The sequence below is a fragment of the Eschscholzia californica genome, unplaced genomic scaffold (genome assembly GCF_041429995.1).
Source record: "Eschscholzia californica isolate CP2 unplaced genomic scaffold, dmEscCali1.0.p SCAF_3, whole genome shotgun sequence".
NCBI lineage: Eukaryota > Viridiplantae > Streptophyta > Magnoliopsida > Ranunculales > Papaveraceae > Eschscholzia > Eschscholzia californica.
The window spans coordinates 40,234,259-40,261,883 of record NW_028238420.1 but is presented as its reverse complement, the minus strand read 5'-3'; the positions used below and the strand labels follow the sequence as shown (position 1 = coordinate 40,261,883).

Here is a 27,625-nt window from a genome sequence, read left to right as displayed (position 1 = left end):
ACGCCATCTTATTACTATCCAACACTAGAATCACCACCACCACCACCACCTCCGTACTCTTATTATTCATCACCTTCTTACACTTGTTATTCACCACAACCACCAACACAACCATCTTCTCTTGACGGTTCCGCGCAACCAACACTTTTGAAGCAATCTACGTCGTTGTACAAAGAAAAAGTTATTGATGATAAGAAGGAAGAGGATGATTCGTTGATGGGAGATTCGATAAAAATATCCCACGAACGAGCTCTCAAATCGTTTGACACTTTGGACAAAGTATTCTCGTCTAAAACACCACAATCTCTTCAATTACAAGCGACTATTCTTCGAGATATGGGATATGATATTGTCGTACAAGAGGAGGATTCCGATGAAGAAGAAGAGAAAGCTGAAGATACGTTCACTGAAGCAAAATCAAGTTATTTTAAAGAGGATCACAATGCATATTACAACCCTAATTTTCAACCTATAAACCTTCTTCAACAACAACAATATGTCCAGAGAAATATTACTGACGAAATTCACGACAACAAAAATCTTCCCATAACGGAGGAAGAAGAAGAAATTGGTATGGAAACCCTTACTGAAGCAATTGATTCCTCCTCCCACACAATCAGTCTTGCTCCGACCAGTCATGTCCTTTACTCCAATCGTTCGGCGGTGCACGATTCAATTCATCACTGTAGTGAAGCCCTAGTAGATGCACAAAAGACAGTGGAATTTAAACTGGGCAGGTCTAAAGGTTTTAATCGTCTAAAACCTACTCATGTTGGTCTAAGTGATTACGAGGAAGTTATTCCTGCATCTACGAAAGGTTTTGAAAATAACCGGAATAATGAAACCCCAAAATCTGGTTTAGTTGATAGCCAATCTTCTTTTTCTACACTCTCTGATGTAGATTGTTGCGGAAGCGTAAAAGTAATGGAATCCACCATTATTAATAAACTAAACTAACGAAATAAAACTGATAAAATAACGATAAACAATAAACTTGATTAATAATAAACTTGGTTGATAATATTCTCTGATCTGGTTAACAAAGACAGACTAGACTTCTCTTATATAGAGATTGTACTTTCCTAGATAGACTCAAATAAGGAAATAAGATAACTACTAATAATACTTTCCTTGATTGCTAAGACTCATAATTATGGAAACCCTAAATACTTAATTATAGAAACTACGCTAATGTAGCTTCTTGACCGTGAGGCCCACTATCACCATGGCCGTGAGGCCCAATAGGAAGATGGTCTCCATCATCGTCGTATTCCTAGTGTGAGTTGTTTGATCAAGGTGGTTGCTACACAAGTAGTTTTGAGGTACGTGGATTTAGACGGAGAAATGGGATGCATGGTGGATTCCATTACTTTTACGCTTCCGCAACAATCTACATCAGCTGGTTTGTGATTTCTTCCAAATTGGTATCCTTCACATTCACTACAAAATTCGTTCGAAGTGGGAATTACGGATCGCCTTTATGGCAATATTCGTCGTATGCGGGTGCATCAAATTAATTTCTTCGTCAAAACGGTTCGGGACGAACCTCGTGGGAGAAGGGGAAGCTGATGCAGGGGCACCCGGCGTGGACGCTTTTTCCATGGCCCTACCGGCCGCGTAGGCCGTTCGGCCATGATGAGTAGATTTAGGAAAGTTCTTATTTTAGTATGATTGATATAGAATCTAGGTTTAGGAAATTATATTGTTTCCAATAATTGGAATAGTCTAAGTTTGAGTCTATCTATTTAGGAAGTTGCAGTATTTCAGTATTTTCATTATTCAGGAAAGTCCAGTTTGAGTTTAACGAGGAAAGTATAGTATCCTATAAAAGGAGGTCCAGTCTGTCTTTTATTTTCATGTTGAAGAGAAAAATCATTGAAGTTTAATCAAGTTTACAGTTATTTAGAGTTATTTTGTCGTTTTTTAATCGTTCTTCGTTTATTTTATTGTCTTCTTTTAAATTCCGCTGCGTCTACATCACATGTACATCTATTTTTCAATTTGACCTCGAATCTATCTGTCTACCAGTTAGGTTGTACCTTCACGACAACTTTGATTACAGTTCTTTTCCTCGGCATATAGTGTTACAATGTTATCGAACTAATTATAATCAGTTTGAAAGGATATCCACTCTAATTTCACCCATCTTGAATCGAAAACAGATTAGGAACACTAATCGTCCAATAGATGGACTCTTATGACGATCAATTAGGTTAAAATTAAATAACATTCATCTCAATTTTTCCTTCGACCCCGGTCGAAAATCTATTTTGCACATTAATCTACATCTTTGTCAAGCAGTTTATGTTGTTTATCTTCCAGCTCAATTTTCGTTGATTACATTAGTTCTTGGTGATCGTATAGATTTAACTTTGAATCCTAGTTCCGTAACATGTTCACTTCCACCCCTTTTCGCAATTTTATTGCGATCGTTTGTCAGATTAGTTGAGTATTTATACTCGGGCTATGACGGCGATCTCATTTTCCAGGTGTCTGATTTGTTTCTACGTCGTAGAATTCGATCGGATATGGTCTCTTTATATGGAGAATACTGGCGGGATAACCCGGAATCATCTTTTGATTCCATCTTGCATACATCCCCGTTTCTTCTCGAAACTTTGGATATATGTTTAATCCATCTTAAGTGTTACAGGAAGTTTGACACAAGTTTCATTTTTAAATCAACCAGACGGACTCTCAAGACCAGAAATCAGAGCATTCTCAGGAAGAGCTGCCAGACACGCAAGCTACAGAATGAAGACTGCGCTACAAATTGAAGCTCTATTATGCACTCCTCCAGTTCTGTTATTTTGTTGTACTTCTTTACTTATTGTAGTGTTGTTTTCTTAATTGGTTATTGTAATAGACTCTTTTAGTTAATGTATCGCCTTTTAACAAAAAAATAATAATAATCTAGCGGTTGATGAGATCTAAATATGTAACTACATGTAGTTTTCATTATCCTGATAATTAAATAAAATTCATATGTCCTGTTAGAAGTTTTCCATCATCCATTTGTTTTAGTTGAAGTATTTCATTTAATATTAAAAACAAACCATATACTCGAGTAATTTCACATAACAATAATGAATGAGATTAAAATTTATCTTCTATTTGACAGAAAAAGCATTTAGTAGTTCTTTTAATAAAGTTTGTTTTTGATTGGGAGAGCTTTTGCAACACCCTTCCATACAAATCTTGGCAATATTGGTAATTTCCATATCCAGTTCTATTTTTGATATTCATTCGTTGTTGCGAGTTTTTTGTTGTTGAAATTTCGATGTTGTGAGTTAAGTGTCCAAATACTTTTATTTCAATTTACAGAAATGAAGACCAACTAATAGTTCATAATGTTCATCTTTTTTCATCTCTTTGAGTGTGAGGGGAACTTATAATCCATTTTATGTGCCTTATCCAATTTGTTCCAATTTATAAACATGTGCCGAAAAGAAAAGAACAAAAACAAAAATTGGGACATGATATCTTTTTGTTTCTGTTGTTGAAAAATGATGTCTTCTTATTTTGATAACGGTAGTAGTTCATACTTTGGATTAACTTGTACAATTATACCCTTGGTTTGCATTAAAGGTTCGTTTGTTACGTGTTATAACCATGCATGAGAAGTAATGTTCTATTGTTTGATTGGACAAAAAGTTGTATAAAAATAGATTTTTCATAGAAGAAAATGGTTGAAAAAGTACGAAATTGTTCCCATTCTCTAGGTCTGAAAACAGTTTCCCACTTAAACTTCAATTTTACAAGAGAAATTTTGTTTTTCCTCCACAAAAAAGTGTTAGAACTTTCACAGCCAGACATTTCTCACTTTAAAAACAGGACTTAAGTGGTAATCTCAGTGGGTCTAAGAGGGCGTGAAGTAAAAATTTCCATGAAACAACTAAGGGTGTGTTTGATAGCAATTTGGGGTAAGGAAAAAAAACAAAGAAAAAATTACTCGGAGAAAACTTTTCTCCAAGAATTTTTTTCCCCGGAAACACTTTTCACATTTTCTATTGTTTGGTTCATTAAAGGAAAATTTTGTTTTTTTTCATTTTCTTAATTTTCCACTGTTTGGTTTGCCAGGGAAAAAAATATGTTTCCAATTACTTTACTTTTATCTTATGCTTGGTTAACCAAGAAAAATATTTTGTTAAAAATCAAAATAAATCATATTACCCATAAAAGTATATGTTTAAAATGCATATCAACTACAAAATAAATCATTTTTCCTCAATTACTAGTACTAATGCTAAGTTTAGTCATACTAAAGTTTATCAATTCACGAAAAAGTGCATTACTTGACCTTTGATTAACCGTTGGTCAACTTTCTCCTCAACCATGATGCTCTTCTTGATTCAGGAAAGTCAAGGAATATACGTGTAAGTTCGGGTTTCTCTCCGAACATATACATAGCGTCTTCAACCTCTTGCTCACTTAAGTTTGGAATGACCATCAACGCATTTTCCACACCCCGAACTGAAGGAGGTTGAACTGCTTCGGCAAGTTTGTTTGTAGCTTGTCCAAGTAAAATAGATGTTTCATCAGCTTCTGACCGTCGTCTATGTTTTGGCGCTATAAATTGATCTCGATTAACGGAAGTTGGAGAACATAGACCTTCATCTTCATCCACATTGATGGACGTTATATTAACATTTTCACCTATAAAAAAAACATTAGAATAGTGTTATGGAAATGATTAAAAATTTTAGAATTGATAATTTCGATTGATTGACTAACCAGGTAGTTCGTAAGAAATATCATCAACCTCCACTTGTCTATTTCCAGTGGCTTGTTCTGTCCCAACGATGACTCCTAATTTTTCCTGGTAAGGGAAACTCTTCGTACGCAAATTTTTTGCATTAGGGTGTGCCTGACAATAAGCATTGTGAAGGGCAAAGTCAAACTTTATTTGTAAAATATTTAAGACAATATAAATTGAAAACGTACCTCCACGTAGTCTTTCCATGCATCGTCATCCGCTTCAATGTGAAAAGTTACAGAGTTAAAGACAAATCCGCTAGCGTCGATTGCATGTTTCGCGGTAGTATAATGGTTTCTGAATGTTTTCATACGAGCTTTGATGTTGTCAACAGTAATACGGATTCCCATCTTCTTATATATTTCATCAATAACTTGTTGATTTCCATTTTTTTCCAGCCAAAATGTAATCATAAAACGTATTTATTAGAATATCATCCATTATAGTGCTCCACGTCACAGTAGGTTTCTTGCACTTTTTGTTTGAACTGGCAGGACCAGACTCAGCAGCCATCTTTATCAACACATAAAGAATCACAATGTTATCTATTTTGATAATCTAAAACTATATAAATTGTGCGATAAAACATAATGTAGAAATAATATGATAAAAACTTGTAAAAATGATAAAAAAATTCAACAATATAATGAAACATAAATGAAAAAATTAACATAACTATAAATTCGAAAAATTTGTCCACATTTCCTCTGCTATCATATCCCTATTTGCTGTTCAAATTTGTGATGGGACAATATTAATTTCTTCATCTTACACGAGCTGGTCTACATCCTCAAGTTTGCCTACTTCATCGTCGTCGCTCTCATTATCTTCGTCACTACTTATATCATCAGGATCTCTATCTCGTAAGAAGTTATGCAAAGCACAACATGCGATAACAATCTTAGCTTGTGTATCAATATCGTGGAATGGTGCATTTCTCAAATATGCAAATCTTTTCTTTAACAATCCTATAGTCCTTTCGACGACATTACGTAAAGATGAATGACGATAGTTGTATAGTTCTTTAGGATTTTGAGGTCGACGACCAATATGATCTTGGAGATGATATCGTGTGCCACGATATGGTGTGAGAAACCCAGGCACCAACAGAAATCCAGCATCAACAAGATAATATTTACCTACATTAACATAATTTATTATAATTCTAGTTGAATAATAAATTTGTACCTGACTATTTTTTTTTATGTGATATAATATTTTAAAATCACATACCAACTGGAACTGTTAATTTGCGTCCAGGACGAGATACTGCTCATCTCAAAAGACGACCGTCATGAGCAGACCCTTCCCACCCAGCAAGTATGTAATGAAATTTCATATCAAACACACATGCTACAAGAACATTCTGGGAAATATAAGCTTTCCTATTAAGATATCTAGGTTGGTCTTTGATAGGAACAGTTGCTCTGATATGTGTACCATCAATTGCACCGACTGCGTTCTATAAAATATCTGTGTTATGATTGACTAAATTATTTAGTTGTAAAAGAACAAAACATTCTTGAATCTAGACCAACCTTGAAGTACTCATGCCAAGCTTGTCGACGGCTTCCATCCATCGGTGAGTTAGCAATTGTCGCTGGTTTAACAACATCTTTGTAAAGCTTAAGTATTGTTGACAACACTGTATGGAAATACCTACTCACTGTTTCACCTGATCGAATGAATTGAAGAACTGAACTACGATTACGTTGATCATGCCCAATTGTGTATAAGAATATAGCAACTTGTTCTTCTACTTTCACATGTCGATTGTCAACTAAACCATAGCCTCGTAAGCATACACATAAGCATCGAAATGGTTCTCGTTTCATTCGAAGTTGTTCGTGACAATATCGATCACTCTTGGTCTCGATTTATGTAAGCTCTCCTTTCAATAATGGCATGTCTTCTACGTCGGTTACTCAAATATGCATGTATGATGATAATCATCATAGTATACACAATACGTAACCTTAATTGCGGTGTTTGCATTGTATATCGTTGGTAACGACTATAACAAAACATTAATTTCTATAAATATTTAATATTTAATTGATCGTTAAATAAAATAAAACATTACATAAAATAGTGGTGTATATATACAACTATACAAGCAATCTAGAAAGAATTTGAAAAAATATTTTTTTTTTTTGTTTTTTCATTAATCAAATATGTTTCACTACAAAAGTTGTGAACTTAGAGAAATAAAAGATAAAATAAGGTGTATAAACTGAGTATACTTCTGTTTTACTTGTTTTTTAATTAATTGATTTATGATATTTACTACCAACCTAGAAAGATAAAAAGAAAAAGTTACTGTTATTGATTATTGAACTATTTCTTTAATTAATTTATTCATGTTTGTAGTTCAATAAATTAATGTTTGTAAAGGGTTTAAATATGAAGTCATTGAACTCTTTTATGGAAAAGAATAAATTAATTAAACCACTACAACTTGAGAGAAAAGAAGTGATTGTAATGAATTAATGTTTGTAAAGGGTTTAAGTATGAACTCATTGACAGGTTGATTTTTTTTTTCTTTGGTGACCTATTGACCGGTTGATATGGGAGAGAGAGATACAAAAAAGTACAATCATTAATTGAGGTTGAAATCCATCTTCAATTAAGGTACTATCCACATTAGTACAATCTATGATTCACTTTCACATAAAAGATTGACCAATTTCCTACTACCTATAGTAGTACAATCTAGAGAGATAAAAGGAGTTAAAGTGATGCATAGAAAGAGAAAGAGAGAGATGAAGGAGAAAGTTACCTGTACTTTAGATAATGCTTTGTAATTTTTTCTTCTCTTTTTTTGTGTTTTTGCAGCTTTTTCTTTTTTGATGGTGGAGTCTTTTTCATTAATAGTTATTTATAGTAGGGTTTTGTAAAGAGAAAAGTATGCAACTTTTTTCGGGAATAATTTTTCTTCTATAAAAGAGGGGTCAGAAAATTCCCTCTTTTTGAGGAAACTTGGGAAAAAAAAGTCACGTGATGTTCTTTTCTCTTTCTCTAGTTGGTCAATGAAACAGATGGAAATTTTCTATTTTAGAGAAAAACTTTCTCTTTTCTCCAGGAAAATAAGCTATCAAACACACCCTAAAATAATTGAAGAAAGAAAAACTAAAATAGTAATAGGGAGAAAAAGTGAAGGAATGCGTTTGCCGGGAGTCGAATCCGGGTCTATTGCTTGGAAGGCAATTATCCTAACCGTTGGACTACAAACGCTCATTTGATAGACGTTTGTGCCCCCACCATCTTTATCACATTCTATACAAGATTAGGGAAAGGAAAGGCCAAATGACTTTCAAGTTTATATTTGTAAGAATTTACACGAAACCTACTTTTTGGCTAATATTAGTGTCACATAATATTAGAGAAGTTAAGAGTCGTCCACTAAAAATACTTTTGCTCAAGAAGAATGAAGCAAAAGGAAGTAACAACTTGAAGTAACAACTTGGCAAGATGGTTACGTTACTTACGTATGATCATTGGTATCAAGAAAAATCTATCAATTTTCAACAAAAAAAAAAGGTCTATCAAATGTAGACCACATAAACTAAGATAAATGACGTAAGCTAAGGTGACGTGTGGAGAATGTGACTTTGTAGGCCACCAGAAGGTGAAAATGTTACTCAAGTTGAACTTTCTTTTTGGTTGAAAGAGGTGTTTTTTTTGTTAAGGAAGTTGAAAGAGGTGTTGAACTTCATAATTTAGTAAGTGAATATATCAAAATCATTAAAGAAATGAAAAATGCAAATTTTATTATATCAAATCTATCACAATCCTGTACAAATGTCAGTTGATTTTGAGTTAAACATCGAAAAACTTATAATGTAATAAATTGATGAACCACCACCAACAAAAACAAACGGTTATAATTATCCCCCACATAAACCAAAGAACATCTCATAAGCATAATCTTAATCTAATCTAATTCTCATCAGTTTAGAAACCCATAATTCTTTTTTGTTGAAAGGCAAACCCATAAATGTTACGAAGAACTTATAGAAGAAATTGTCGAACTACCAGATACTCATGCTACATAAAACAAATCCGATAAATAATTCCCCAAATTCTCGGGTGAATATTTAACTAACGATTCCAAATTCTTCTCACCACTTAATCTTAATGTTTCTCGATTCGTCTCATAAAATTCCTGATACACAGGTATTATCTTCTTACAGATTGAAACTTTAATCTCATCTCTAAGTTTTCCATCCGGTATTACCCAAGAAGATTGCTTCTTATATGCTGTTTCAAAAGCAAAATTGAAACCATTAAAACATTCTTCTGCAACTTCTAATGAAATCACAGCCGTTGGATTGATCGGCAAAGATGAAATAACTTCACTCCATCCTATTCTTTCGTAATTCGAAGAATATTGTCTTACTTTCAGTTCATGTTTACTAATCCAATCATCTCCTAAAAGAAATCTAAGATTCGAATTTCGAACTTTTGAGACCACATAATGAAGATTGTTGGCGAGAAATAGATAAGATAATGACACATCTTTGTAAAGTTGTACTTTGCCATCTAATTTGCATAGAAGAATTAGGACTAACCAGGCGAAATGAACGCCGACATGCGGTGTTTCACCTTCATTTGAATCTAGGGTTTCCAAGTAAGAATCTGGAAATGATGTTTGAATTGGAAATGGTGAATCAGCCATAATATCTGAGAGAACACCACTGTAATCAGATAGAACACTTAAATAATTCATTACGTATCGAGTCAGAGGATGAAGTCCACCACCAAGAATTGGGTATTTAGATGTATCCTTTTGAATTGCTGACTCGAAATCTGATAACATTAATCGAACAGTATCTCCGAGTTTGAGAAGTGAAGAAATTGCTTGAGCTCGAACCGATGAAGTTGATTCGAAGTTGAAGATTGATTCAATCTCAGACCAGAGTTCTGAAATTGAATCATAAAGATCTAAAATTCTGAATATTTTTTCAGCAGATTTGTGCTCTTTTGCTACAAATTCTGGAAACTGAAAAAGATTCATAGCTGCTTCTTTTGATATCTCAGAGAAACAAGATTCTCTACTATTTTCAGATGTGAAAACAAAATCACAGAGAATTCTTTCGCCGGAAAATAGTTTTCTAACTGCAATTTTCATGGCATATAACCAGTTCTTGATTTTCAGGTCAAGAGTTTCCCAACCCATTTTATGAATCTGAGAAAAACTCAATCTCTCAACTCCAAGACTATAAAGACTTTCATCTATGATTGATTTTCGAATAATTTTGTAAATTCTCACACATTCTTTACCATAACCAGACGAAATCATACACTCTGCTATCGATTTCAAATCATTCATGACGACTGTAGCTACTTCTTCAACTCGACTGATAGAATCGTCGTCGACAGTTCGGATCTCATCTTCTGATTCGACATCATCTTCTTCGTAATCTGAAGTACTACTTCTTGATTTCACAGAAGGGTGAGATGATCTACTAGAAATTGATTCAGGGTCTAGATGATTACGATTAGTAGAAAGAATCTGATAGAATTCTTTCTGAAGTATTTTCATGGCAATTTGCATAAGATTTTGAGCTCTAACTAATAAAGAAGGATTCGAATTCTCTTGAGAAATAAAGAAACGCATAGCTGTTTGTAAATTTTTTACACATTTGAGAAATTGTTTAGCTTCAATTCTATCATCATAAAATAAATAAGATACTTTAGCAAAACCAGAGCAAGTTTCTGGGTTCCATTTAGTAATAATAGAATCAGCATTATCTATGTTTTCTTCCATCATTGATTCAGAAAGTTTATGAATAGGAGTTGAAGGACGTGTTCTTGAAGGAGATGAAAATGGGGATGATGATGTGGAAGGATTTTTGGATGATGGGGATGAGTTTGTATTATTTGAGTAATGATCATGAGAAGAAGAAAATAAGATATTTCGAAATCCTTTCATTGTATGCATCTTATCTCTAATAATTCTTGATGGATTGAATCAAGTAGAAAGTCAGCTGAGTTGAGTTTTCAGGTAACAAACAAGAGTTCTAGAGAGAGAGAGAGAGAGAGAGAGAGAGAGAGAAGGGTTTGTTTGATTGAATAGTGCGAGGGGGGGATTAAATAGATGAGAGGGAGAGAGAAGTAAAATGGACAATGATTGAAGGCTTGAATCAATAAAATTTGAATTGGTCAATGGCACAATTTGTAGGGAAGCGTAGTGATTGAAAGTCAGAAGTCAAACTTAAGATGACGGCCTGAGAGTCATACTCATATACATGGTTATAACCGAGTCAGATAGCTATATCCTCTAGAAGACAAAGAAATTGTCTATTTGAATAAACATCACAAGTTAATAATTGAGATTATAATAACCACAGAAAGAGTCTTCATCCATTGACTTCTAACACTAAACATCCTACCAATAAGCAAACCTTCACTCCTTAACTTCTAATTGACTGAAAAATTATTATAAAACTAATTGTTAAATAGGATTTAGGGTTTCTTGCAAGGGATTGTGATTTGTGAGACCATTTCAAATCCAAATTAAGAAAGTTAACTTTTATATTTAGCGGACTTGGGTGATGTTTGTGTTTTTGTCATGCTTGACTTTGACTCCTATAAATCTGGATTGCCAAACTCAAATGGATCCAAAAGCAACCATTCAGATGAGCTAGAAATCACTAGTCAAACAGAAACAAACATTTTGAAACCTAACTCGAGTTTGTTAAGACAGGAGTATAATCAAATTTAAGATCATGACTTGGGAAAAACCAATCTTATTGTCTTATTTACTACTTAATGGTTTAATTTAACATAGTATCCCGAGAACTTGGAATAGAATCCATGAATATTAACAAAGAAAGTGATAGAAGATTAAACAAAACTAAATATTGTTTAATTTGAATCATTCAGGAACAAGTTTCAATCTAAATCTCTATGACCATCAAGTTTCAGAAAAATCATATCCTTCAAAATTAAGATTCAAGAGAAATACAATGGACCAAAGAGGTCTGTCTTGTCTGCTAAACTAAAAACAAAGCTTATACCTTGATGGCATACTTCCTCATAGGGAAGTGTAGTTCTTTCTTCTTCTCTCTTTCCGTCTTCAAAGATAGCTGCAAAATGGGAAATAATGCATATTCAACATACTAGTTGGTCGGCAAATTGTGCAGGAAGTCACTTAAAGAATTCAAACCACATGACTGGCGAACGGATTTAAAATTGAAAGCAAAGAAGACTTGTTAAACAACTAACACAAGTTTCAATATAGCAGAGAAAAACGCAAGTCAAACTACTAGATCCAGCTCATTTAAAATCTATAAGTTCAAAAAATGTGTTTATGCCTCAAGACGGACTGCTCAGAAGAAGCAGAGAGCCGTTATCAGGTGTGCGCCTCGATGTGTAAAAGGAGAATACTAACTCTTTTAGAAGAAAGTACAATGATACCACATTTATACAGAAAGATATCATAGATAGTTTTACAAATGTAAGCTTTTTGTAAGTAGTTGTTCATTGGGAGGCTTGGATATCGTGAGAGATTCCATAGTTCCTTCCCTTTCCCTTGTACATATTTAGTTTTCTTTCGTAATATATTCATTCAAAGTTTCAAAAGAATAAAATAAAAGGATATCATAACAGTCTCTTTTTACTTCTCTTTTTTTGTTGAAAAATAGTCTTCTTTACTTCGCTATAATAGTATAAAGCCTCCGAGTATTCAACAAACAAGAAATATAATGGTTTTATTTCTTATGTTGCACAAACTTAATCAATGCTTGTTTGTTTTGTTCGTAGATGCATATGCCACGAGGCAAACAATGATGGAATCGCGCCTCTACCAAATTCTAAGACATGGGGAAGAAACCCATTTGTTTTATCTCTCTCATGTAGAAAGATGGGGAGAGAGAGAGAGAGGATGTTTCGCCTCACACATTTATGATGAGTCCAAGTCTACTTAAACACTCCTATGTCTAAGGTGCTGTTTGTTTTTTATTTTATGTCTGAATCTGAATTGGTTGAATCTGAATTGGCTGAACTGAATTGGTTGAATCTGAATTGTCTAAATTGTTTTAAAAGTTAGATGTTTGTTTATTAAAGCTGAACTATTAGGTCTAGGTTTAGATTTTGACACTTATACCCTTAACCTAATTTCTGTTTCTATATTCCTCTTCTCTCATAGAGAAAAAAAAAAACCTAACTTCTTTCCCCCTCTCGTTCTCCATCTTTCTACAGTCTCTCTCTCAAAATCCGGCCAGGGAAGTCCGGCGAGGTAGGTTTCTTTCTCGATCTCTCAATCTCTCTCCTCAATCCCTCTCCTCTCTCTCAATCATTCTCTCTCTAACGGATCGTTAAACCCTCGCCAGATCCGGCGAGGGTTCCGTTACTCTCTCTCTCTCTCTCTCTCTCTCAACAGATCTCGTCACTACCTTTCTCAGCCCCATTCTCTTTCTCAACCCCTCTCTCTCACAAATCGCGCCTCTCTCGGACAGATCGCATCTCTCTCTCTCAGTCCCTCTCTCTAACAGGTTAAACCCTAGCAGATTCGGTGGCTTGTACATGGTGGTGGTGTGTGGTGGTGGTGTGTGTTGGTGGTGTGTGGTGTGTGTTGGTGGTGTGTGGTGTGTGTTGTGGTTGTGATATATTTTATGGTGGTTGCCGGTTTTTGGTGGTCTGTGCATTGATTGTGGCTGGTTTGTGGTGGTGGCTGCCTGTTTGTGGTGGTTGTTGCTGGTTCTTGGTGGTGGCCGCTGGTTTGTGGTTGTGGCCGCTGGTTTTTTGGTGGAGGCGGCGGTCAGTTTTTGGTGGTGGTGGTCCGATGGTGAAAAACATTTGAAAAAGAGATTTTTTCTAATCTATGAGGGTGTTTGTGTCATTAAGCATATTTCAGACATTATGCTCACATTTCAGACTTGTTTTAAAGTCTGAAAATAATGGACTTTAATTCAGCCGTTTCAGACCTCAAACTCATTCAGACAAAATTTCAGATTTTGATAAATAAAAAAACAAACATCTGAAAATCTGAATTAGCGACCAATTCAGATTTCAGATCTGAATAACAAAAAAACAAACAGCACCTAAGAGTCTGCTACACACTACACAGGATTTAAACTGAACCCATTGTTGAAGCACAAACTTTCTTAACTAAAGATAAATAGTATAATGAGTGTCACGGAATTCAATATTTGAATCTGATTGAAATTCATGGAATTTGGTATCACACAGGCATTTAGTCAGTACGGAAAGCCAGAAGACAATCCATCTTCAACTATAATTTAGTAGATCCAACTAGGATTCATGGTGCCGATATGTATAACCGATACCACTTTCCCACCCCAAGATATCCTAAAAGATCTCAACTAAGAAGAAACCTAATTCCTTGCTTTCATTTACTAGAATTTGATATCACACAATCATTTAAGTTCTTCAATTCAAGCATTCAACGAGACAATTCTATTTTTTATACTACTAAACAAAACAGATAAATTTGATGTAATGGTATGAAAAAAAACAAAAAAGGAGATTCATTTGAATGTACCTGGTGTTTGGTGAGACGTCTTCTAATTGCCCTAGTTTTCTTAGGGCGAAGATCAAGAGGCAAGAACTTCTTGTTCTTATAAGCTTCCCTAAGAGCTGCTTTCTGCTTCTGAGAGATAACAGTCAGAACCTGAGCAATCGACAACCTCACCACCTTGCTGAACCAACATATTCAAATCAAAATCAGGATATGAAAAATAAATCAAAATCAAGATTGACAGACAGAGAGAGAAAGAGACAGAGAGAGATGTACATCTTGGAAAGCTTGTTAGGAGCTCCACCGGTGACCTTGGCGACACGAAGCAAAGCGAGTTCTGCTTTCAGCTCCTTCAACTGGTTCAATAGATCAGTCTTCGACTTGCCTCTGAGTTCATGAACTTTGATCCTAGCTGAAAATAGTTATCAGAAACGAAAGACTAGATCAATACAGGAATTGACGACAAGTATAGAAATCAAAAAGTTCAGAGCATTTCTATATTATTATTCTTACCCATTTCTGCGAGCTTTCTCAAACTTCACTGCTTCCGCTCTCGTACTATTTCGCCTCAAAAACCCTAAAATGGGGAAGAACTAGAGAGGAGGACGTCGAGTTGTTTTTAAGGGTTCCCTTGGAAGCCCTAATCATAAACCCTAAAAATAACTAGTCCTTTCGGCTCGGATTCATGATTCAGCCCATTTGTATGATAGATTGGGCCGAGCTACTGAAATCTAAAGCTCATTTTCAGTCTTTAGACCCGAATCGAGATTTAACACTATTTACTGGGCCAGGCGTTGCCCATTGTAGCCCACATGTCTCAAAGGAATGTTTTTCTTTTGTTTTCCTTTGTTTTTTTTAAAGAGAAATTTTAAATGCCACTCACAATTTTGTTAGACACACTCACATCAAAGGTGTTTTTTGTTCAGGTCAATGGAGAAGTGAGTGTATATAACAAAACTAGTTATTACATTTAACATTTTCCATTTTGAAATAGTAAGATTCAAACGCTCGTCTCTCCAGTGGACTCTTATATATATGTGACGATTCAACCAAAGTGAATTTTACAGGAAAGTTGTTAGATCCGTCTTCGGGTGAGAATTCAATGTGGAGGTTTGAATACTCATGTTGAAAGGTTGAGTTCACTTCTTGTTGATGTCAATATTTTCGCGATTGAATTTGCCATCTCTTTGAATTACTGGATAAAAAAAGATAAAATAATCCCCTTTGTGTCAAATAGCAAAATGATGTAGCATTGCGAAAAAACATGAGCATATTTTGCGTGATGTTTTTTTTCTTCTGATTTTAGAGGGAAGACAGACAATGCGGACATATCTCATAAAATTGTGGATAATGAAACCTGTTGAAGTGTGTACTACTCTAAAATATTGTGGGCAGAGTAATGGAGTATAACTACTCAACTGAATTTGCTTAAAGTGAGAGTAATTGCTCAAACCAACCCACCAATATACTCTCTCCAAATCCATACATACCACAAACAATCATATCTAGGGACCACATCTCACTACTAAAGACCTGTCTCCTTCCACTGAGATTCAGTGTCGATAGATTGATTCTCGATCAGTTGTTGAGGTAGTTCGAATTAGTTAAACGTTGCCCGATCAGAATTTTGACATTAGTACTCAAATTTGTATAGCGAAATTCGTTATAATACGATATTAACACTTTTATATTTTAAATGCTAAAAATTCTATTGTAGAAAATTTACGAAAAAAAGATGATGTAAATGTAAAATTGTTCAATTTATAAACACCTAAGAGAGAAACTCTGGACACTAATGTATCTAGTTGTTAGTATCCTTATTTATTCCTACAAAATTAACTTCTGTTCTGTTATGGGCAAATTGATTACCTACACTATTTTTTGTTATGATACCATCTTTTTACCTACAACCACCAAAACTAAAAACAAGATGCAACCATACAAGTGCTATTTCTCTGTGTTTTTTCCTCTTTGATGTCTAAGTTTGGATAAAACTTTAAATCCACCCATGACTCAAATTGGCATGGTTGGTCACTTGGGTACCCCTTTATCATCAATTACATGTCTCATGACTCATATTCATCAATTGGTATTTCAATCATCATCATTGCAGTAGTTTTAATGGTTTTGTCAAGAAAGAAAAGAAGAAGCATAAAAGCTATACTCACCACTATTCAACAAATGCCACCTTGATTTGCCTTTTATTTTATTATTAATTATTTTGTTCTCTTCTTTACTTGACTAGAAAAAGAAGTACATCAACTATAATTCAAAAACAATTCTTTGAGCCCTTAGGTACACTTTTGATCCAATCCCAATGTTCTAACTATTAGAGCTATCTCATATTTTCAGGATATGAGAATTTGTAAAGTATAATCATTTGGAGGTAGATTTATTAAATTCTGACAGGTGTCAAGAGTTATGCAGTTAGCTAATATTTCATAGATAAGTTAATTCATGGTAATTTTGGTCTTGAGTGAAGGAGTTTAGTATGAGGTGTGAGAGCTAGCTAATATTCATAGATGGGTTAATACATCGTAATTTTGATCTAACATGAAGGTATTTACGATCTAAGTGACCGAAGCTCTACATATAAGAAATAGCGTATACATTAACCAAAATACTTCGATTGTAGGTGAGATCTAGACAACACCTCTTATTACATTTTCTTTAATCTATTTTCGCTAATATTACTAGAATTTCATCGAGGTAAGAAAGTTCTCGGATAAAATTTTCAGAGGATTGGATTGACAGAAAGACTCCGACTTCGAAATCCTTTTAGAAAAAAGTCTAAATCTTGGGCAAACGTTACCCAATTATTAGAATATAAATATATAGTCAAAAGAGCACTTTATCTTTAGTGGGTGGCATAAGATATTTTTTTTTCCTTTTCTTAATTTATTATATATGTTAAAAACCAGATAATTATTTATCTTAATTGAAATGTTTCTTTTCATTGAGACAAACTTTTAGTTTTGGGTCTTCTATAGAATTATTTTTATTTTTTCTTTAAGTAAAAGACTATTAAAGCTAACTTGACTACTTATTAGTGCAAGTGTATAAAAGTATATATCTAGTGAGAAAAAAAAATATATATATATATAATAAAAATTGAGGGAGTAATTAAAGAATAGTCCTTTGATTGAGTACTTGATTAACAAAAGGCCCACTTCTTTAAACGCGTGATTGAACCCAAATAGTTTCTTTTCAGACCCCAATAGAATTAACAAACAGAGTTTTAAGATAATGGAGGAAGAAAGAAGTGAGAAAGAGAGGTTAACAAGAAAAAGCAGAGTTTAGAGAGAGAAAGAGAGCTAGAGAATATGTAGACAAGATGGAAACGGCAGCTCATGGTTTGGAGCAAATAAAAAAAGAAGAAAAGATAGGTCGTTAGATTAATGAGGAAGCATCGGATTCTATAAGATGTGTGGTGTGAAAATTTGAGATAATGGTAGTAGCCAAATAAAGGTACTTTGTGTCCCATTCATCAATTAAAAATTTATAGAATTTTACATAGTGGTGAATGGATCAATTATATCTTTCAGGCATGTGTAAATCCGAAATCTATTTCGACATCTGTGTCTTTATAGAGTTTCTCACCAGACTGTGTTGGCTCAAAAGATGGCCAAATGTAGCACCCCTTTTGTCTCTGTCAAGTCGGGGCGACTCGTTTGTAAACATATGTGGTGGCCTGTGAGTGAGAGGATTGATTCTCCCGGCCCAGTCATGGGTCAGTCTGTTTAGGTGTGAGACAACATAAGGTCACAGGGCCGTGAGCCGGTACAACCCACTTCCAGCTCTCAAACGTCCCAAATTGGTCTTCGGGTATATAAAAGCATGGGCCTTTCCACATAATAAATTCGTTGATGGTGAGCCAACAAGAAGTTGCGCCCGTGGTCGGGTCAAGTAGCACTACTATTTGATCAACCATGTTAAACCTACTTCTCATGTGAAAGAGTGCATATGCAGTGTGCGGACCTACCAATCTTCTATACTTTTGCTTTCTAATTCTACCCAGAGGATTTCATCATTTCCTGTCTCAACTATCCAACATGTTAGTAGAATCTATTATGATCAAAGCTAGCTAAATTTGGACTAATGAAAACAATCATTACGATCCAAAATCATTTAAAGTTTATTATGAAAGCTTTACGTAGACTACAACAAAAGGATGATCCAATAATCATTTCAACTTAACCATTCTAATGATGTAATTAAGGACATAATGGTTTTTTTTTCCTTTGACGTCGGATATTTAAGTCAGACCACGAGGGAATTACATTTTTTTCCAAGTAAAAAAAGGATCCAGCCACTATTTTTAGTTACAAAAGCAATACTACTATTTAGAGGATATCTTCATTTGCAACCGAGAAGTTACGGTGAATTTAGCACTGAAAGATTACTTTGAGTAATGACACCAATAAAAAAAAAATTTATATAAGAATCAAGTTTGCATATTTTACAATTGCATTACTTACGTTGGTGTGGTTTTTTACAGCAGATCTCGCGTTTGCGAAAAACAAAAGAAAATTATCTACGGCGCAAAATTAATATGTAATTTTTTGTACCCATAATTTTTTATTTCATTTTCCAACCAAACTTCTTATGATGAAGTTCCAGGGCTACTTTTCAGCCCACCCATAACCTAACCCACCAGTACACACACTCTATACTCATTCCCCTTTAAAAGAACATCAAAACTAAACTCACTTGGAAATTCTTCTTCTCTTTCATTCTTGTTAAGAATCTCTCTCTCTCTCTCTCTCTCCTGCACCAAACTAATACAGATTCTTCAAACATAAACTATATCTCTCTTAGCCAGTTTCTCATATTTCATATATAGTATAAAAAAAATGAAAGGAATTGATATTTTCTGTACATCTTCATCTTCAACAGCTATATGTATTGATCCGAGATCATCCATGGTTCGCCATAGCTGCAGTAGTACTAGTAGCAGAGCCATTGATCGTCACAATCCTCACCTCAACGACCAACGAAGACGCAGAAGCACCAGCAGTACCAACAGAAGAACTACTTTAATCTCTTCTTCTACTACTAACACTTTATCCCATCATCATCAATTCCCAACTTCCACCACCAAACATAAACATCAAAATCAATATCAAAACCACAAGAGTAGCAGGAAACAAAGCTCATCATCTTCTTCATCTGGTACCAATAATAAACATAAAAAGAAGCAACCCACCATTCCAATTAGTCCTACTGGTTCATCTAGATACCTCTTAAGTGATGAAATCAATACTAGTACTAGTTCCTTAAACATTTTATCAGATCATGAATTTGATCCTTTTTCTGCTTTGGTTTCCCTTGAACCACCACCATCTTCTTTATCCAAAAGCCAATCTTCTATTTCTCTTGAACAATCATCGAAATCTCGTGCTCTTATCTCTCTTGAACCTTCATTTGAATATTCACAAACTTCGGTAGCTACCGAGAAGTACTCTCCTAAGTCTCCTCGTAAACCATCTTCGAAATCATCCCGAGCTTTGGTTCCTATTGTTAATGAAGCATCTCCGTCCAGAACCCGAGCTTTGGTTCCTCACAACAAACATTCTTCGATATCTCGACCGTCTGAGATCTCATCAGATAAATCTCTTGCCTTACTTCCTCCTTCTCCAACCAGCAGAAGGTCTCCTGATCATGAGGTTTTAATTTCAATCCCTCTATCTATATCATGATGTTTATATTCATTTAAAAAAAAAAAAAAAAAACTAGCTTACCTTAAATTTGTTCTATATAATTTGGTTATAAAATTGATTTTATATTAGGCTTATGCTATTTTAACATTTTAGCTAAAGAAAAAGTAAGATTTTCGTTTATAAGACGTTTAAAAAGACTCGTATTCCTATGTGGCTTCCCATGATTATAGCAGAAGTGGAAATGAATCATTGGAAGCTCCGATTGTAGGTAGTCACATCGAATTTCTACATAGAGTCAGTCCCAAATTTCTTGTTCCCTAACAGAGAAATGTACTTTTTATTATGCACTTGCCACCAAAATATAATGCATTGATTTCATGAGCAGGTTGTGGTTTTGAGAGTATCACTACACTGCAAGGGTTGTGAAGGGAAAGTAAGAAAACACATCTCTAGAATGCAAGGTGACCATTTTTTTTAGCTCTTCTTTGTTATAATCATTATTGTTGTTATTAACCATTCTTGTTATCTTATTCTTCAAATTTGGATTTAATGGCAGGGGTAACATCCTTTAATATTGATTTCACGGCGAAGAAAGTAACAGTGATAGGAGACGTGACGCCATTGGGTGTGCTTGCTAGTGTATCAAAGGTGAAGAATGCGCAGTTCTGGCCATCACAATGGCCATCATCACCACCACCATCTTCAATTCCTTAAACAAATTGATCATATGGTTCAAGAAGATGTTATTAGTTAAAGTTGGTTGTAAAGTTTATATAAGTGGTATATTATGTACTAATTAGTGATAAGGTTGTTTTAACCTAATAGTGTTTAATCTAATTAGATCAAATCATGTGTAATCAAATTCAACTCTGTAGACTGTAGAAAAGAGGTTGTGGTCTATAGTAGTTGTTGAAGTCCCTCCCAAGTATGAAGGGCCCGTGAGACATATTTGTGAAATATAGTTTATGTGTTTTATTTTAACTTTGTGATATGTATCCACGTCATGTGATCGAAAGTGAATTACTTATATAATATTGTATGTTGTAATAATCATAAAAAGAATTCAAGGATGCCTCGATTATTGGTTCTATATCTCTTCTCTCCAAAATGTACACCCTTGTTACATTTCCGCAGTATGAACCTACAAAATGTTGATTGTAAACACCAAAGTCATAGTTTAGAGAGGATTAGCTACGAAATAGAGTAAGAGAACTTATAGTGGAGATACCGATAGAATCACTCAATTTGTGAAATCAACGAAGTTGTTAACGAAACTCACAACTTCACCATTATACACGACATAAATAGCTACATATGAGATCACTCGGCTAAATTTGAGCTCGAGGACGACTTGTACTCTTTTATGACTCGTACTCGTATACCATAGAAAGGTAGGGCGAAGGCATATCCAAGGTAAATTGTAGGGGTCCTTCTAACATCGAAGCAGATGTTAAATCATAATTCTTTTTGTTTTTTGTCTGTCAAACGTTAAAAATGGTAGTACAATCAGTTAAGTGAATCACCTTGTGTTTGTCAAAAGCAAAAAGAATTTACATTTTCATAATTCATATGTGAGGAAATCCCCCACCAAATTAATGATTAAATTATTAACGAAACCTTAAGAAACAATTCAAACGGTTCAATCTTGCAATACGTAGCGGAGCTGATTTAAAAAGAGTAATCGAAATTAATCTTGATAATTGGAATTGGAGATGGTTTCCATTTATGAATGAACAAATTTTGGTTGATTAATAGTAAATCTTATCTCATAGTTCAAATGATGATGTCCTCATTACCTTTAAAAACAAAAAGAAGTCCAAAGAAGACAACAATACGTTTCCTGATTGAGTGGTAGTTTGTTTCTCACTTTCTTCTTAGATGGGAGGGAGGAACTAGGAAGGGCCTCCTGATGTTACTTTACTTTCCGCCCTAATTACTTTCCTTCTTTTGTTTTGCTTTTTCTCGTTTTTAGATCTTGGAACCTTCCTCTTTTTCTTCATTCTTTTATCCTCATCCCAAGAATAAATATCAATTATTTGACTATTGAAGATTTGATGATATACTTTTGTTGTGTTTTTAGGTTCAAAAATAATATAGAATAGCAAAATATTTAGGACTAAATTGGTGTGAAATTCGGATGGAAAGGCCGGGTTTTACGTCGTTCTCTTTCTCTTGATAAGTGAGTCGGATACCTAGATCTTTCTTCACCCCGATTTCGTCTTGAATTTTATTTGAATGGAACATGCAGGAGTCAGAAATGCAACTTATATAGAGTCGGTTGTTTGAATGGAACATATGCGAGTCTCGAATGCAACTTATCTAATGTCCACCACCTTATTATTCTTATGTTAACTTCCATTTTGTTTTATCCTTTAAAGCGCTAATAAAACCTGATCTTGTTATAAATAACGAAAAGTTTTTTGAAGGTTAATAAATAACGAATTAAGTGACAGTCTAACGGGAAATCAGTCCTCATCTACTATAGGTTAGTAGCCGAGGGAGAAGCATTGGCTAATGGCTATACCAGAAGCTATAATCTGGCTATACCAGGGAGATTCAAAAAAATGTGATCAACAAGCTCTCAATGGCAAGGAAACCCAAACTGGATATATGAGGATCGAATTGAACTAATACAAAGGCACAGGGCCTCTTCTGAATCTTTACCACTTTGCTACGTAAATAGAACAGCAAATGTACTAGCTGATGCATATGCGAAGTTTACCAGGAAGAAAAAAAATATAACACGGAGTCCTGAGAGTGGTAGGTGTTCATCATCCATTCCCGATTCGTACCTCAGTTGTCTGATGAATGAATTGTTCTTTCTTATTCAAAGAAAATGTCGAAGATTTGTGTGCAATAATTGGATCAAGGGTTTCTCTATCTATCATGTACTCTTAACGCACCTAAAAAAACATAGAAATTTTTACTTTAAGTTAATCTTGAAATCAGTACAATGAATAAAAAACTAAACTTTGGCTTGTTAAAAGTGGTCTCGGCGCCAATCATAAGAAAGTACGCTTACTGTAAGTACTTAACCAATATCAAGCACTGAAAAGACTCAACTACTCCAGGCTCTAAGGACACGGTCTGGTCTCGGAGAGGAAAAAGTTCTGATCATTACTAGTCATATCTAGTAAATCCCAAAAATCATATACGTGCTGAGAAAGAAAGAACCACTACCAGTATCGATAACAGGAACAACCACAAGTAGACGAGCCTTCAACATAGTCAATCCAAATTGTCCAGTCATATCGACATTACCGTTGTTCCAGTACCAAACAGCCAAGCGAGTATATATGCTACCTAGGCAGTGCAGTACCCTTATAGAAGGTGACTGGTCGGTGTATCCCTTACCCTAGATTGTTCCTTATAGGCCTCAATTCTCCATTTCTCCTACATTAGAAGATTTCAGGTGTTGGTCTATATATAAAAGGGTTCATCTTATTCCTCGAAAATACTAGTTCATTTGTGTAACGATTTAAGCCCTAGCTGTTCCCAAAATTGTTTACACTTTTGCCGCCTAGGCCCAACCTAAATGACTACAAATTTTGTTCTTGGTGAACGCTCCACGAGCCCATTGAAAGTCCTCGACACTTACTAAGCTTTTAGCTCGCACTTATAGCCCAGTCTCACAGGACACTCCCCAATCCATGGGATACTACAATTGGGGATAGTAAACTATGTTCTATCATCATAGACTTCTCATCTGAACTCCAAAACTTATCAAGTACTACAACAACTAAACCTTTCTTTTTCAATATAGATATATCTCCAAGAACCCAAAGAAAGCATACAAAGGCCAAGATGTCCCAGGTTCTCATATTTCCCTAGGGAATCAAGAACTTATGCAACACCAAACTCATCCAAGATTACAAATGAAGGAACCAATAAAAAACAATACCGAAACTAATGTAGTTTGAAATAACCCAATCATCAACACTAGGAAATATTGACAACAACTTCCATTGTCTGAAACAATTTAAAATGCTAATGAGTTTAACAATGATGGCTTTAACTAATTATCATATAAACAAATACAAAAACTAAGAACAACCATAAGAAACCAGCTACTAAGTTATTTTAATGATCAAAACTTAAAGTAGAATTAGGAATTCTTACTCAATTTTTCGTACCCATTTCTTGTTTATCAGCCATTTGAGAGAAAACCTTTGTTGCCATCATATTATCTTCGAAATATCGAGCATAAGGATGTTCTTTTGGTACTAGTCTTTTATACTTCTCGAATTGTTTTTCAGCTTCACCATTCTTCCTCAATAAAGTATAAATTATCCCTTGGCAAAGATAAGGTCTGAAATCTCTTGGTTCTTCCTTCACAAGTTCTTCATAAACCTTTAATGCATCAATATAACTTCCTTCAATTACCTTAACCTGAGCAACTAACAATTTAAAGTCTCTCAATTCTTCCTTTTTCTTCTCTTTCTTACAGATTTCCATGGCTTTTTCCATTCTCTTCAATACATTTTCTAATTCCCCTGATTCTGATTGTGAAGCTGCCATTATTAACCCATGATAAGCTTCAACAAAGATTGGGTCTTTTGATAGTATCTCTTCAAACCCTGATTTTGCTAATTCTGATTCTCCAGTTGAACACAAGAGATGGGATTTTAGTAATGGCCATTGCTTCTCTAAAGGTTCAATTTTGATCAGTTTGTTCAGAATTGAAATTGCTTCTTCAGTCTTCTGGTCTTTGATCTTCACTTCCATTAGGGTTTTGAGACTTTCAGCATCATTAGGGTAAGAATCGAAATCCTTTTCTTCAGTTTTCTCATTTTCTTCGTCGGGTTTTGCTTCGTTGGTATCTTCCATGGATTCAACGGTTGTTTGGGGTGTTACAGAAGAAATGGCGGGTTTGGTGAAACGACCAAGGAAGAGAGATGTAGCGACAACAGCAATACAAGTGGTTTTGAGAGCAGATGAGAGTGGTTTGAAGGCTTCAAAATGGGATTTCTTGTGGTGGTTTTGGGGATCTGGGGAGGAAGACGAAGAAGAAGCTTTGAGGATGATCTTAGTTTTTGTAAGAGGTTTGAGTGGAAATGAAGAGATGGGTTTTGAGAATGGTAAAGGGTGATTAAGTGAGAGATGAAGAGGATGGCAGTAATGGAGTTTGGTAAGGGATTCCATTTCTGTGATCTTGCTGCAAACGCAAGACTTGCAGAGAGAGAGAGAGAGAGAGAGAGAGAGAGAGAGAGAGAGAGAGAGAGAGAGCTAAAACCCTGAAAATTGAAGAAGATGATAAAAGTAGTTGCTAGTAGTGGACTTGGGACTAAAACCTTCGGGCATTTGGTAGTAGAGCCCATTATATGCCCGATTTTGAACCCTTTAAGCTTACGTCCAACTACAAGTAATAACATGGGCCTCACTGTGAAGACCTAGGGATAAGAATTCTATAGGCACTTTCAATTAGTGTTTGTTTTTCCCAGGACATGAATGAATTGAATCAAGTTCTGAATAAATTACAGTCAGATTTCACTTTTTCAGTATAATTACTATTTGACTGACACATAGGTTGAGTTTGTTTTTTTTTTTTTGTGTCTGAATCTGAATTGGTTGAATCTGAATTGGCTGAATACTTTAAATTAGTATGTTTGTTTTTCGATCTGAATTCTTATGTCTGAAATTAGTTTTTGACACTTATAGCCCTATTTGATATTTTAGACAAACAAACCCTCACCCTAATTTCTCACTTCTCCCTTGTCTACATAAAAAAAAATCAAAACCTAAACCCTAATCATCTTTCTACTGCCTCTCTCTCACCGACCCTCTTTCTCTCTCTCACCGACTGTCTCTCTCACCAACTGTCTCTCTCTCAACGCTCTATCTCTCAGACTCTCCAGCTTTCTCTCTGTCCTTCTCTCTTTGTCTCTCAGTTTTTTCAGCGAGGTTTAGTATCCCTTCTTCTTTGTCTCTTAGTCCCTCTTTCTCACATCAAAAAGCGAGATCCCTCTTTCTCCAATCGAAGATCCGCCGGGTTCAGTCTCTTTTTCTCTCCTTCTATGACCGAAATCGGTAAAGCTGAATCCTCATCAGATCCAATGAGGGTTCGTCTATCTCTCCTAAATATTTTATGGTGGTGGTCACCTTTGGTTGTGGCAGTGTCGACTGATATGGTTGTTTTGTACAGGTGGTGGTGTTGTGGTTCGATTGTGGTGGTGTTGTGGTTTGAGGCTGGTGATGTTATGGTCTGATGGTGCTGCCTTGTGGTGTTGGAGGTGTGGTTTTGCCGGTGGTGGTGTTGAGGTTTGGCGGTGGTGGTGTTGTGTTGTTGCCGGTGGTGGTGTTGTTGGTGGTAAAATTTTGAGAAGGAGAAACTTTTTCTAAATCACAGGGGCAGATTCGTCATTTGACAAATTTCAGATGATGGAACAAGATTTTAGACTTGTTTTGAAGTCTGAAATATGTGGGCTCTTTTTCAGCTAATTTAGACTACGACCCGATTCCGATTAATTTTTCAGATTTTATGAAATTTAAAAACAAACCTCTGAAATGGAACCCAATTCAGATTTCAAATCTGAAAAGAATAAAACAAACAACACCCTGGTGTTTAGATTGTCTGCCTCACATTCTACTAGCTCGCCTGAATGGTTGTTTTGGTTATTTTGAATCCATTTAAGTTAGTATTAAGATTCAAACGAGTTATATTTTCATAAAAAAGAGGGTGGCTATTATATGGACAACTGAATTTCTTAGGTGGACAAACAAATTGGGTGCAGGTAAATTTAGTTTGAGGCAACTAAATTCAAGGATGTAGAATTAGATATTCAACTGTATTTTTTCTTCTTTATGATCATCATGTTTATGACTACTGACGAGCACCACTAAATCCGGCAAGCACCATTTTCTCCGACGACTACCCACCATGTCCAGATTATTCAATCTTCCTCACCCCTTTTCCATCTTCATCTCTGCCAACACAACATCTCCTCTTTTTCCTTTCTTTTTTCATAGTGTCCTCTTTCTCTAAAAGTGTCAATATGTCCACATGAAAAGCTTCTCCTCTAACAAATTTCTTCTTGATCGAATTTAAATAGAATACCTATTTCGTCTAGATTCCATGATAAGAGAGAGTTAGTTACTGGTTCAAGATAAAAGGGTTTTCATAGTTATTTCTTCTAGGGTTTTCTTTTATGGGAATTAAAGAAATAGGATACCTTTGAAGCCCTTACTTGACTAAATGATTTAAAAATCAATTCATGGAATAGAATCACTGTAGAAAAAGATGAAGGATTGAAGAATCCGATCTTCCAGATCTTTGGGTGGAATCAGTAATCAAAATTTGAAATCCACCATGAGAGTTTGATTATGTACAATTCAACAAACCCTAACACCAGAAGCAACAACATGTTGAAACCTACTCCATTGCTGAAGTAACTGGTCAGAATCATGGTCAAACAAACCCTCAAGTGGTAGTGGCGGCTTAAAATGGTTGAAGATGGTGATGAAGATCAAGAAGAAAAAGATGAATGAGTATTTAGTGTTAGATCCTCAAGTTGGTTATCTCACATTTAATTTACTTACACCCCAGTCATTGTTGTCCACCTAAAAAATTCGATTGTCCACGTATTGGTGGCCAAAAAAAGACACTACCATACTGGGAGTCATAGGGTCGTTCCAAAAAGATTGTGATGCCTTTTCATTTACTGTTATCTTCTTCTTTAACTTGTCAATTGGGTTTTTACCCAGGTGGATGCTTTGGAAGAAAAGAAA

The 27,625-nt window shown here is 35.0% G+C and overlaps 5 protein-coding genes and 1 non-coding gene across 9 annotated transcripts; 1 reads left to right on the top strand and 5 right to left on the bottom strand.

Annotated features, from left to right (window-relative positions):
• Positions 1 to 4,306: 4,306 nt before the first annotated feature.
• Positions 4,307 to 5,164, bottom strand: LOC147550268 (uncharacterized protein At2g29880-like). The gene is made up of 3 exons (XM_086668443.1): positions 4,945 to 5,164; positions 4,735 to 4,867; positions 4,307 to 4,656 (listed from the first exon to the last, which is right to left on the bottom strand). Exons 1-3 carry the CDS (start codon positions 5,104 to 5,106, stop codon positions 4,307 to 4,309), a joined length of 645 nt encoding a protein of 214 aa, XP_086524569.1. The 5' UTR covers positions 5,107 to 5,164.
• A 2,754-nt stretch (positions 5,165 to 7,918) lies between these two features.
• On the bottom strand, positions 7,919 to 7,990 carry TRNAG-UCC (transfer RNA glycine (anticodon UCC)). Its single transcript has one exon. It is a non-coding gene; the product is annotated as a tRNA-Gly (tRNA).
• A 510-nt stretch (positions 7,991 to 8,500) lies between these two features.
• On the bottom strand, positions 8,501 to 10,901 carry LOC147550266 (exocyst complex component EXO70H1-like). The gene has a single exon (XM_086669429.1). It carries the CDS (start codon positions 10,698 to 10,700, stop codon positions 8,799 to 8,801), a length of 1,902 nt encoding a protein of 633 aa, XP_086525555.1. The 5' UTR covers positions 10,701 to 10,901; the 3' UTR covers positions 8,501 to 8,798.
• A 704-nt stretch (positions 10,902 to 11,605) lies between these two features.
• Positions 11,606 to 15,245, bottom strand: LOC147550265 (large ribosomal subunit protein uL29-like). 2 transcript variants are annotated; one of them, XR_015237697.1, is made up of 4 exons: positions 14,754 to 15,245; positions 14,517 to 14,652; positions 13,804 to 14,421; positions 11,606 to 12,699 (listed from the first exon to the last, which is right to left on the bottom strand). XR_015237697.1 is itself a non-coding variant. In XM_086669430.1 (4 exons), exons 1-4 carry the CDS (start codon positions 14,755 to 14,757, stop codon positions 11,773 to 11,775), a joined length of 372 nt encoding a protein of 123 aa, XP_086525556.1. In that variant the 5' UTR covers positions 14,758 to 15,245; the 3' UTR covers positions 11,606 to 11,772. The 2 variants fall into 2 exon arrangements, 1 of the variants encoding a protein (XP_086525556.1); XM_086669430.1 differs by having other exon boundaries at positions 11,606 to 11,847; positions 14,265 to 14,421.
• Positions 15,246 to 18,707: 3,462 nt separating this feature from the next.
• On the top strand, positions 18,708 to 20,990 carry LOC147550264 (uncharacterized). Its single transcript, XM_086665271.1, has 3 exons — positions 18,708 to 19,906; positions 20,286 to 20,361; positions 20,457 to 20,990. The coding sequence occupies exons 1-3, from the start codon at positions 19,094 to 19,096 to the stop codon at positions 20,612 to 20,614; spliced, it is 1,047 nt and encodes a 348-aa protein (XP_086521397.1). The 5' UTR covers positions 18,708 to 19,093; the 3' UTR covers positions 20,615 to 20,990.
• Positions 20,991 to 22,485: 1,495 nt separating this feature from the next.
• LOC147550263 (Tetratricopeptide repeat (TPR)-like superfamily protein) lies at positions 22,486 to 25,173 on the bottom strand. Of its 3 annotated transcripts, XR_015236724.1 has the most exons (3): positions 24,020 to 25,169; positions 22,937 to 23,293; positions 22,486 to 22,803 (listed from the first exon to the last, which is right to left on the bottom strand). XR_015236724.1 is itself a non-coding variant. In XM_086665273.1 (2 exons), exon 1 carries the CDS (start codon positions 25,040 to 25,042, stop codon positions 24,020 to 24,022), a length of 1,023 nt encoding a protein of 340 aa, XP_086521399.1. In that variant the 5' UTR covers positions 25,043 to 25,173; the 3' UTR covers positions 22,486 to 22,803. The 3 variants fall into 3 exon arrangements, 2 of the variants coding, with proteins under 2 accessions (XP_086521399.1, XP_086521398.1); XM_086665273.1 differs by lacking the exon at positions 22,937 to 23,293 and having other exon boundaries at positions 24,020 to 25,173; XM_086665272.1 differs by lacking the exon at positions 22,486 to 22,803 and having other exon boundaries at positions 22,852 to 23,293.
• Positions 25,174 to 27,625: the final 2,452 nt, after the last annotated feature.